Source organism: Camarhynchus parvulus, chromosome 1 (assembly GCF_901933205.1).
Source record: "Camarhynchus parvulus chromosome 1, STF_HiC, whole genome shotgun sequence".
Taxonomy (NCBI): Eukaryota; Metazoa; Chordata; class Aves; order Passeriformes; family Thraupidae; genus Camarhynchus; species Camarhynchus parvulus.
In genome coordinates, this window is record NC_044571.1 from 20298784 (window position 1) to 20311860 (window position 13077).

At 37.0% G+C, this 13077-nt stretch overlaps 1 protein-coding gene across 4 annotated transcripts in view; it reads right to left on the minus strand.

The window, feature by feature from the left end:
- WWC3 (WWC family member 3) overlaps window positions 1–13077 on the minus strand; it is a 98811-nt gene that overhangs the window by 32643 nt on the left and 53091 nt on the right. For all 4 annotated transcript variants that reach the window (XM_030961838.1, XM_030961829.1, XM_030961820.1 and 1 more), the window contains exons 6-8: window positions 12936–13065; window positions 7286–7435; window positions 5147–5220 (exon numbers count right to left, since the gene is read on the minus strand). In XM_030961838.1, the coding sequence (XP_030817698.1) occupies window positions 5147–5220; window positions 7286–7435; window positions 12936–13065 (354 nt within the window). The remainder of the gene's footprint in view (window positions 1–5146; window positions 5221–7285; window positions 7436–12935; window positions 13066–13077) is intronic.

The window sequence follows — 13077 nt, forward strand, 5'->3', positions numbered from 1 at the left end:
GTGTATATTTCCAAAATTTAATTAGACATAATTTAATTAAATTTAGTAGCATGTCAGAATCATTATAGCTCTACACAGCTCCTCTCCCCCTGACAAAACAGGGCAACCTTTCTGCCACTGAAAATACCTGGGGAACCCTAAAGATTTTGTCAATGTCCAGAAAATCACATTCAAGGGTGGTATCTGAACCCAGCACTAATGAAGTTATATTGCTGAGCTCAAGAGGATATTTATTACATAGAGCATAAGAAGTGAGTAAAAATCAGTCATTGTGAGAAATTACAATTTACCCCGTGTTAGATTCTTAGAATATAAACAAGACAGGTGTCTTGAGGAGGGAAATACTCTGAACCAATTCAAAGGTATTAACTCATGCTCATAAAATGGACAAATTATGGGTATCCTACAGCTGGCACTTGTTCTTCAAACTTGCCATGGTTTGAATTTCACAAGGAGAAGAAAGGAAACCCATCAATACTCCTCTACATTTAAAGGCCTACGCTTTTGGCTGACATACCATACCACTCTAGAACTGAGGCCTTTGTTACCTGTGGTATGGGAAGACCAGTGGGGACAAAATAAAGAAAATATTCTAGTTCCTATTTGAAAGAAAACAGTGGCTAAGATCACATAAATCAGCCCTGCTTACTCTTTGCCCTAGGCTTACAATTGGACCCAGTTCCCTGACACTTTAGGAAACAGGGAATATCTCCCACATGCAACACCCAAAGGAGGTGGTTGTGGGACTGAAGACACATAATGAAGGGTATAAGGACTTGGTAATTTCTGGTATTTACTGACCCTCTTGAGTGTGGATTATGATTTATATCCAAAGAGGGGAACACTAGAGAAAGACAAAGAAAGAAATGGAAAGAACAAGAAGCTGGGGAACTCGGCCAAATGCTCACAAAATTTCTCCACTGTGTCTATTTTGGCTGTTCCTGCATGTATGTGCCACTGTAGCTCTGGCAGACAACACAAGTATGGCTCTGTACAATACTCAGCCTTCCTGACAACCCAATTAATTCAATAACAATGAGGTCTTAAATTTGCTCAAGAAACTCATGAAACCATTAGAGTCCACTGGCATTTTACAGATTTTAGGAAAACTGAAAAAATCTGCTAAAAGTAAGTTTTCTCAAATGCACAGGTGAAATAGTACAAAACTTTAAAGAAATTCAAAAGCATGTCTAAGCTCCCATTATAACCCAAAGGAAATGCTTTATGTTTAAAAACCAACACTGGGAGATCTAGGTTTGGCTGAGTCAGGTATCTATGTGCTATCAAAAAAGTTACTTCATCCTTAAATCAGATTTTCAGATTTGTTCAGCAGAATAAAGCATACAAATCCACTGAATTTCACTAGAGATTCGGTAATTAAACTTTGAAACCTGCCTATACAAGATAAATTTTAAAAGGAAACTACTTGACTATGTTATTGTATTAGTACTGGAATGTTGCTATCAATATCCAAACAACAGGTACTTTGTCACTGTAAGCACAAATTGCACTGACACACTTCTGCTTATGCTAGTGATTTGAAAGGTCGAACTGAAATTTAATTTTCAAAATGAGACAAGTTTACAACAAACTGAACAGAAAGAAGTAACATCCTTAAAGACAACTGTAGAAATATTATGCATATCTGAGAAAGAGGTTTTTTCAAGGCTAATATAAATTTCTTGACATCCACTGCATGCCTCTATGAAATGAATGGAAAAATAACATCTTTGAATTCAAGTTCCCAGAAGATACAAATAAATGCTACCCAAACTAGGTAGGTTGGTTGAAGTTGTTTTAATGTATTTTTAGTTCATTAAAGTTAGCTACCATCAGACTGGACTATTAAAAAAAAAAAACCCACAAACAAAAAAACCCCCACAGCTAAAACTTTTGTTGCTTCTTATCGGAGGGATTATTTTTCATCTACCGATTAACACACTTCACAGGATATGAGGCACTGCAGCAATGACATTTCATGAATATTTGCTAATATGCTTCATGTAGTCATTCTACTGAACAGCACAACTTAAACGAGTTATCAAAGAAAAACAATTTGCTTTTGATTTCTCATGCTATGAAGCAGTATATTCAGAAAAGTGCTTTAGGGGTACATTTTCCACTGTGCAAATGCTTTCATGAGAGGTGGTCTCACTGAAATAGCAACTGAAACTAAAAACAGTATTTATCCAGGCAGCTTGGGGCTGTCTGTTCAAAAAGACCGTCCTCCTCCCCCTCCTGCTTCTCTGGAGGGCCACACTGGCAGATCTGAGAGGAGAAATTTCATGGAAATAAGGTACAGTTTATTTAGAAATAATGGGAGAGGGGGAAGAGTACAGAGCGGAAGAAAAGTGATTGAGACTCCTTTCAGCATGACTGATGAGTTAAAAAGCAGAATTTACAAAACTTCTCCAAGAGCCTGGATCAGAAACAGGGGAGAGGATCTCTTCCCCAGCATGCTGGAAATGTCAGAACCCACAGTGTACAACATCTGAAATACCCATGGGAAAAATTAAATTGCAAATCATCCAACTTCCTTCCAGTGGGAAAGTGATGGAGGGGAAAATAAGCTATGTGAATGTCTTAATTTATGCAAAGGCCAAACCATTCAGCAGTCAGAGAGATTTTTGAAGGAGGAATTAAAATAAAACTATCCTTTATAAGGGAGGAAGGATATTTTGGGAGTGCAAGCCAACTCTTCTGCAATCACTGGGTCTCATCTCCTGAATTTCTCAAGATAGTTCATTCAAAAATAACTGTATTTCCTTGCTTAAACTCCATATGCAGAGAATATTTTAATTTTTAAAGACTTTACATCAGGCAAATATTCTGATATATATGGCTAGATTCACAAGAGCAACTGAAATGCAGCACTCTGTCCTTCAGTTTGTAGAGCTTTTTTCCTGCTTTCCTTTCAGGGAAAGGATGTACTTTTCTACTACAGTGCATTTTAAGTCTCCCATTAAAAGTTTGCCAGTTGTACTTATTTGTTGTATGTTTCAGCACCCACTTGACAAACAAGCAGTGACAATATACTGCCTTACAGTTGTGACATACTGTAGCATTTTAATTTTCTACTTTGTAGATTTAATCCATGGCAGCACATTCCGTCACCCACACTGTGCAGTAACAGTAGATATTTCACCAGCCAAGGGAGAATGAACACAAAGATATTTAGTAGAGACAAAAGCCCTACAGAAATGCCAGCAAGCTAAGGGGAAGGAATGCATGATAAATGAAGAATGCAACCACAGAGATAACTGGTAGGGGCAATGAGCTTTGTGCAGTTCCACTCAAAAGCTGAAAGCTGATTACTTCCGTACAACACACTGGGCAGAATAAGGCTACTCTTTTAAAGCAACTAACATGCTTTTGCTAAATAACAGACCATTGTCAGAGCTGCTATCCTGGGAAAGCAAACTACTCTTTCTGCAATCACCATTCTCTAGTTGGAAGGTTAGTTACCCAGATTTTCTACACTTAATTAAGATCAAACACCAGTTCACTTCTGATGTTCAGAAATACTGCATTCCATGCAGAAACAAATGTTCGGCATTTCCAGCTGAGAAATGCTTTGCTACTAAAAAAAAAATTAACCCATAAAAACCCAACACCTCTTTACCCCCTCTGAAAAAACACCATCTTTTCCCTGTCATAAACAAACAAGAAGGTAATTGTTTTAGAAAACACAGAAAAGCTATGTCAGAAAGCTGAACTAAAAATATTTTAATACAATCTTCACAGCATCAGTGGCTCTGTTAAACTGAACAGTATAAAACTAAATTCCATCATTCTTCTTTTAGCAACTCTAAGTTGCTAAATTATTACTGGACTATTAAGTGCTAAATTAGCCTGTGAGCAAACAACGGGACACAGAAACATTTTTGTTTTGTTCTTTTTTCCCCCAGTTATTTAACTTTATTAGGTAATAGTCACTGGTATTTACACACAGTATGTATGACACAGACTTCCATTCAAGCTACCAATCCTGAAGATTTAGCTGTGTTTACCTAACTTGCTTGTACCAGCTTAATTTTTTGAAGCCTGTATTGCGTCCAGATGTGGGTAAATTTTCCAAGAACAACAAAATGGTGTACTGCCTATAAACTTCCAATTCTTGCCAAGACATGTGACAGCATTACAGATGTCCCCAAAGAAAAAGTCACCATGATATGAAAAAAAAGAGATAAATGAACTTAACTTCTTTTTCTAATTCTTTTTCTGAGAGATGTAAAAAACTGGTAGAATAGAAAACATTGAAAAGAAAAAGAAATCCTAATTTATACAAATGTTAAAACTATGGTTTCTGAAGTTAACTATATTGAATCTTTTAAGTGTCAGTCAAATTAAGTAACCGAATATTCTACCAGCACAAATCAAAATAATCATAAGTGCATTAATTTACTGACTTCAGGTAATCACCTGTACCCACACTATTGTCCTGAATATGTGGCAAATAGTTTGAAAACAATGAGGTTCAATGAGGATCCGCTAAAATATTTAAGTAGATAGTACTTTTAAAACTTCAATAATGAAATGAAAAAACACTGCAAGACTGGCCTCCACAAGAGAACTACTTACAATAAGCACTTAGACTGAAAGACCTAATGAAGACTCAATCTATTTCAAATAACACTATCATTTTTATCAGATTTTTTTTCCAATTCCAGCATTTATTTTTCTGTACCCTTTTGGTGAGCTCTGAACATCTTCATTTATCTCACAGGAAGTTCAGCATTTTTTCTTCTTCGTGGCTTCAGTACACTGAACTTAAGACACAGGTATGCAAAGCTTTGGGTATCCTGACAGACCAGGCATCATGATAAGTGTAAGTTTAAAGACTGTTTATATCTAGGTTTGAGAAAGAGGGTGAAAAAATGTAAAACAGTTTAACTGAACCACTACAATTTTGTGTTTATGTAAGTATAGAACAGGGCTGACATTTAGCTTTATCTCTGCAAACAAATATAATAATCTGATGATAAAGTCTTATATTTACCTAAACTTTCATTATCTATGAACTACTCAATAGAGAGCAAATTAGTCTTCCCAAAGACATTTCAGCTAGGAGGCTGCGTCCAGTTCTACTTTGAAAACTTTAATCACAAAAGTAAATAAAAAACCCAATAGATTTATCTTTAATTACCTTTTCTTGGCCTCTTCATATTGCCAGTTCAGCCTTACTTTGTCTACAAGTCTTGTTTTGTCATCAAAGCCAAACTTGCAGAGTTGAATAGCACAGAGAGGAAGAAAAAGAAAGAAAGAAACAAGTTAAAAACACATTCATCACAATAATGAAAGGGATATATTAGTCTTCCTTACTGGATTCACTAAAGAAACCTCTAAGCTTTAAGTAGTAACATAATAAAAAATCAATTTTATGCCTTACAAATGGAAAACTAATTTCTTGCTAAAAGCAGAGAAGATAAACAAGCCCTTTCAATAAATTATTAACCTGGAAATCAAGCGTTAGCAAATTGAGTAATTGATAAATGAATTGAATCATTGATAAATGGTCAAAGCACTTAAACTTTATCCAAGCCTACAAGAAAAAGAGTGTTTTAATTGAAATATTCTGCTGTTTTATATGGCTATTTTATGAATACATTTATTAGAAGCAATTCAGATTACACTCCCTGTACTGTGATGTGTTACCCAGCACCTACAACATTAGTGCATTTTAAACATTAGCACAAAAAACCCACCTGATCCTTGAAGCAGTTGTAGAACGTGCATTTATGTTGCAACTCCTACTGCATAGTGTTTCTAATTTAGGGCATTAGCACTTCCCTCCTCAGAAGTTTGTGTATGGTCTAATAGTTAAAACCTAAGCTCCTACACAAGAGCATTGCTGCACCTCCAGAGTTCTCCTCTAGCTGCTGCTTTTTCTGTCTCCATCATCCCATGGATAAAAACTCCACCTCTTTTCTACTCACACGGCACTAACAATAGTTCCGTGAAAAGATTCGGGTAATTATGTGTTTTTGTTTCCTTTACAAAAAGCCTATACCTGATAAACATAATTTCCACAGTGTACTTGTCTTGGATTGGGTACTGCAAATGAGAAAATGCTCCTGTGTTCCTTTTGGTAACTTGTTTCAAAATTCAATAATCCCATCCATGGCTCATCTGAAAATTACACCCCGAAGGCACCATCTGCATAACACCCTGAAAGACAGCCGAGCACTAGCTCAGTTTTCTCAAAAACAAGATTTCTTCTTCTGTAGGGACCTTCTGGAGACATCCAATCTGACAACTAACCAGCAATGAAGGAGGATTACAACAGATGAGAAACGGGATGGCAAAGCCAACAATGAGATGATTTCTAAGTAAATGTAAAGTAACATCTAAACTACCGTACAAACAAACTACAAACAAGTTGCCTTCTTGCTTTGGTGTCAGTCATCCACAGAGGCATACATTTTATTACTGACTAGCAACTGGGTTGCCATAGTATTAGTGCAAGCTGAATTTTTACTTATTATTATTTAGAGTACACAATTTCATTCAGATAGAACGATTTCCAAGGAATGCCAGCATGTTCTCCCCAAATATCATATTTAAAGGCATATTTGAGCACAAAGGTATAACAGACTACATCCTAAGTTTTGTTGATTAAGAAAAATACTTTGAGAATAAAAAATACTTTCTTTGCCTTAGACAGAGAAAAGGAGCAGACATCTACTACACATCTTCAACACATATGAACAATGAATATGAGCATGATAAAAACAAGATATAAAAAATAAAATTTAAAAAATACACAGCTATTACTACTACCCCAATGCAAACACCTCATGCAAAATCATGTCTCTACTGCAATTTCAAACTATGTCTCTACTGCAATTTCAAGCTGGCTAAAGGATTTTCTTCCTTCCTGCCTTATTACAAGTATCAGTAATTCAGAGCTGGGAATATGAAGAGAAGAGGTCCACCGTCACCTAAGCAAGAGCTGCAAGATGAACCTGCAGTCACCAAAGTGGTAATGCAGTATGGGTTCTGCTGGGCTGGCTGAGTCCAGGAGCTGGCTTTACCTGTCACTGCCCACGAGCATGCCCCTGCATCCTCCTGCCACGCTCCAGCAGCAGAACCCCCAAGCCCATAGCTTGCACACAGTGGAAACAACAAGCAAATGCAACTCCCTCAGCTGCAGTAATGCTTTGGATTTTTCCTTCTGCTTCAGCCAACACCTCTTCAATTAAAAGTGTAAGTAACACTGTATCACTGTAGTTCAAAAGCAGCTAATTTTGTACAGCAAATGTTTCACATAGGAACACTCACATACCTCTCCAGTGATGTCAGTCTGAGAACAAGCATCACAGTGTTGTTGAGGTAAACAGGAGTCACTGAGTGAACTAGAATTGTGCTGGAGATCCTGCAGGGAATCTGTAATACAACAGCTATTCCTGAATCCATCTGTTAATTTGGCCAGGCTCTAAAGGAGAAGACATATTTAAAAATATTAGAAAAAATTGTTCTTATAATACTTTTTAATAAAAGAAAAAAAATTAATTGTTTAAAAAGATTGGTAGCCTGCCTATACGGAGCTATTTACAGAAAGTAAAATTCATTGTTGTGTTACCATTGTTGTGTTTGCTTTGAAATAAACCTCTTCTCTTAAAAGATGCACGTAACAGTAAGCAGACTTTATATTATTTGTTTTAGATCTGTGAATGTTTTATCTTCTGTATGGCTTGCAGCTCTTTAAATCTAGCAGATGTCAACTTCACATTAGCTGATAGGGAAGACAAATGTGATTCACCTGCCCTTTTGCCATCTTCTGCACAAGTTACATTCCTTGGTCACTTCTGTTATCTCATCCAACTTGATGAATACCTTGTATTGATTGCACTTTTACGGCAGCTGATATCATCCCTGTGCTTTCTTAGCCAGGGTTCACATAGTTAAGAGATATTTTACATTTTGGGTTAAGCAAGGGACATCGCTGAAATGTCTAGACAATGACACAAACTGTCAGAGCAAAGCAGAAACATCAGTCTTTGAGGGGAAAGGGGAATATGACAGAATCACACAAAATAACAAAATTAAATTTTTTGACAATATAAGCTTGGTTGACAGGCTCTTAAAACACCTTTAAAAGAACAAAATTTTTAGTATCACTTTTACTTTCTCATTGTGCATTCTCTCTTATTCAAAAATTATAGATAATGTAGTATTAGTAACAAAATCACCAGCTGTCATTTATGACAGAGATCCTAAGCATTACACATCACACAAAAATGAAAAACATTCTGTCTGTCCTCTCACTGATTCTTCACAGGAAAAAGGACAATCTAAAAACGTGGGGGAAAAATTATCAGAAATTTTAAGATCTGTAGTAATTTATTAATCATAACACAACCAAAAAATTTGGTTCAAAAAATGCACATAAACTTACTAAAACTGCTTACTCTAGTATCTGAATTGCAGCATCAAGGACATTGCATGAGGAAAAGGCTGGTGCTCAGAATTTCAGTGGCTCTGACTACCAGTGATTTGCAACAATCTGAGGTTACCATCCATATCCAATTATCAGAAGATTTCTCAGTCTTCAAAGTGTAATTTAAAAAGAGTAACACAGCAATGCTGCTTTTTCTTACATCAAATTCAATTAGTAGAGTCCAGAAATGAACCTGTGTAATAGCAACTGTTTCCTACTGACAAGGAGAGCAAGGCCATGCTGAAGGCATCTGGTTTCAGAGCCTAGGAAGCATCCAGGATTATGGAACTGTAGCAGGCCTGAAACTAGCCAGAAAAGCAGCTTTTTCTGATGGCCTCCATTTCCATCATACATGGTCCATTCCCTTTGCTCTCATATACCAGCCCCTCCCTCAGGCCAGCCTCCACCACAAATGAAAAAGAGGGAAAACATACAGCCTGGTACAGGATGAATGAACAAGTGGGCTCCCCAGCCACAAGAGTGGGGCCCTGTGCTCCTCCCTGACAGCCCTTTAAATCACACACTCTGTTTCCCTCCTATTAGGGAATGGCACGTGGTACATGCCACGTATGGAAATGGCACATGGTTCATGCCACGCATGGGACAGCTTGTGCCGCTCCCTCTTCAATCTCTGCCTGCTCTCTACAGGTCTGAGAGGGGCTGGGATTTCACAAGCAGCATTGGCAAGGAGAGAGGACAGCACTGAGCAATGCCAGACATGCTGGCAGTAGGAGAAGGCTACCATCACTTGCCTCCAGAAGCTTAACTTGTCTTGGGTCCACCAAAAAAGCCAATTCTTCTGCCACCTCCCAAGTGAAATGAGCCATTTTAGTATGAAAGATAAAAAACTTATTTTCTTCTCAGCCTGAAACTGCAAATTCAATTTCAAGTTACACTGCCAAGAGATCCCTAGCTGGTGTCCCTTTATCCTTAAGAAAGCAACTGCTCCACAATGTGGGAAAAACCTCACAACTTTTACTTTATGAAAACTGTAGACTCCTGTCTAACTCTCTTCTTCAAAACTCACTGGAAATCATCCGATCCTGTCAAGACTCCTGCTGTATGGAGGATCAAGAGGGATCCCCAGTGGGTTTGTAACATGGAAATAATAAATTCAGATCACAGCCTCTTCCCAGTAAAGCATGGCCAGTTGCATCAACAAAAACTCAGGATTCAGAAAGCCTGAAGTTTCTCCTAATAAGTTATATCCCATATGCCACCTTTGGCTAACACACGTTATGTGCAATACCACAGATGCTGATGCCAGAACTTAAATCTAAACTTTTGCCTTTATTTCAACTACTTTATGAACTCCTGGTATGCTCCTGATGCCCTCTAGCATTCTCCCTGGCAGATAATGAAGGGCTACTTGGCTGCTGGCCAGGTTTCCTATCCAGGCACAGTTGCTGAATCCTGGCCCCTACTTAAAAATGAGGAAGCATTTGACAGGTGGCAATAACCAAGCAGCATCACTTTAACTTACATCTGCATTCACAGATGACAATGCCCTAGAGCAAGCATAAATGCATTAAGTCCTTCTAGTTGGATGAGTGAAAACAGGCACCAGCAACCCTAACATGGAAAATTACAACCAGAGTTAGCACATTTTTAGATAGAAACAATTTATAATTGTTATTATAAACAGTAGGAGTAATTTCCTCCCCAGCTACACAGAGGAATCCATCTTTCATCTGGAGTTTAAGGATTGTTTATGGCAATCCCACGGAAACTGCCCAATAAGCCTCCTGTTAACATGAAGTTCTAGGCACACCAGCCCAGACTTATCCAAAAAGAGAGAGAAATGAGCACTGTCATTTCACCATTATCTGTTGCCATCTGATTTGGGAGCACTCTGCACAATTTCAGTGCACTTCCTATCTAACCTACTTAGCCAATTTATCTGGTAACAAAGTGAAAAGAAAAAAGAAGAAATAAAAACCCTACAAAAACCAAAGCCAATTGCTCTCCAAGGACAACATTTTAAAAGCATACACATACTGAACAGAAACAAAATTAAGAAAGAGATGGGAGAGGAGAAATAAACATGCTGCTTTCAGGAACCTAACCATACATCTTTTATTATTCAACCTTATATAAGAAGTCTGCCCACTTTTTTTGAGCAGTAGCACTGCATATTTTGCTTTATTTGTAATCACAGCATCCAATTTAAATCTGACCACCCTCACAACTAAACCAATTATCATACTTCTACAACAGCTACAATTTTCCAAGCACCTACACAAGACTGAGTCACTTCTACTATGTTTAGTTCTGTTGCTTACACTGGCCAGATCTAAATTAAAAAGTAGTAAGAAACGGTCTGTTTCCCTTCTCTGAAATAAAATCCCATATTTTTTACACTGTACTTCTAAATCATCTATTAACAAATTTCAAAATAGAAAAGATTTCCTAAGAAAGTTTTTCTGAACAACAATAGCTTTAAAATGTAGTGTTTTCAAGGACAATACAACTCCAATATTAATAGGAAAATAAAAATTGAATTCTGAACTTATTAGGAAGACATTTAAAATATACTTGTACTTATTTGACAAAGCAAACTAAATCTATGACAATAATATTCAAATAGTTACTAAAAAGCATAGCACAGATTACTTTGGTGACACCAAAAGTAGGGTTTTTTTGGTCAAAATTTAAAAAGAGAGCTGTATATTTTTGCAGAGCACAGTAAGGTGGCAAAAATACACCATTTTTACAACTACAGACCTTGTAAATGAGGCATTTAATTCTGTATAGCCATTGTAACAAAACATGAAGAAATGTTTTGCATGCTACACTTGTGTGGAAAAACTGTTTTCTACATTCTCCTGGACTGCATATACTCTAATGTTTTAATATTGGATTCCATCAGAAAAGATTGTAATTAATCAAAAAAAGATACTTCCTAGACTCATATTTCGTGTATATCACACACAGCCATGAAGAAGGACGAAACACTTTCATTTTTGCTTTTGTTTTGTGCGACCTCTACATTCTGGTCCTGCCAGCACTGGCCAATCCTTGATCCTAGAGTTCTAACTCCCACAACACTATTTTTAAAGAAACTGCAAGCACATTTAAAGTTGGTTTACCAAATATGATTTTCAAAGCATCTCAATGTTTACAGCTGGATTTACTGCCATCAAGGACTGAAAATGTAAGGAAAAGAGGTAAAAAAAATCTACTGGGGAAGTAAAAACAAGGCCAGTAGTTAAACTGCTCCAAGATCTCACACATAAGTCCTTATATTACCAGTTAGTTTCCTAAAATGTGTGTTACTGCATCCATGAAGAACTGTCTTTCTAATCACTTCTTGCTAGCTAGGCACATGGAACACTGAGAATCACTTTAAAACTTGGCCAGCCCAAAATAACAAGTATGCTAAAAGTTGCCAAGGCAGAAACTTTTCATAGTGACTTCAGTGTTCTGTCTACTTGAACAAGGGATCTGTGGTCCATCAGATGATCTTTGCGTAACGCACTGGGGACTTAATAATTGCATAACTATGGAAATTCATAATATGTAGATTATAAATTTCCCATATCGTTTAACAACTAAAAGAAAAAAAAAACTGAAAGACACTACTGCAGTGAAAACTGAAAGAAAATGCTTGCATGGCCATGGTAATTTAGTATGGTTCCACAATTTTAGGTAACAAAGATGCCTTCTTCCAAACAAGTGCTTCAAGACCGGGTGAAGAGAGCTGTCCTTATCACCTCTCTGTATATGCAGCATATTCAGGCAGGTCTGTAGTGAAATCCCTTGGTGGCAGAGGATCATTGTTCTTTGATCAAGCTCCTATCACATTAATAACACACACACAACTGGGAGCTCGAGGCAGGGCACAGAATCCATTCAGAAGTTCCACTACTCAGGTTTGTATATCCTCTCAATCCTCATGCTCTAATTCATCAATTTCATGCTTGCATATACATTGTATTTATTCATACTATTTGAAGGTTTTGCGAGAACATTTTGAAACTAACAAGAGCCTTGATATACTCACAAACTTGAGAGTTTGGGGCAAAAAGTGTGACAGTGACACATATCCAGTGTGGGGAAATACATATAAAGGGAAAAACATGGTTGACACAAGGATAAACATTTTAGCACGTGGACTCTCAATCCTACTTCATTATAGGTAATACAAAGAGACATAAAATAAAATTAAAAACTACCACAAATCACAAAGGCTTTTTCTTAATACCATGTAATCACTACGTAGCAACTATCAACATAGCAGCAATAAAAAGCTATATGCAATGAAACATTGCGCTAAATGAAACTTAAGACAAAAATATGAAATGCATATGAAGTCCTGTGCTCACAGTATAGACAATGACTACTTACCTTTTTCCAACTGCTTGCTATTGGTAATTATCAAACGGAAAAATCAGTTTAGGCCATCCTACTTTCTTATTTAAACTTTGTAAACCCAGTGCAATCCCAAGCAAGAAAACAGAGGTAGATTACTACTGTTTAGCAGCATATTTTTTACCTGCATAAGGTCTTGCCTTTCTTTTTCACCTGTGCATATAGCTTTCTTTATGGTTCGAAGTTCACTCATGATAGCTTGTGCTTCATCCAGTCTGTAATTTGTATGAGCATTTGACATCTTACGATCAATCCTGTTGAAAATA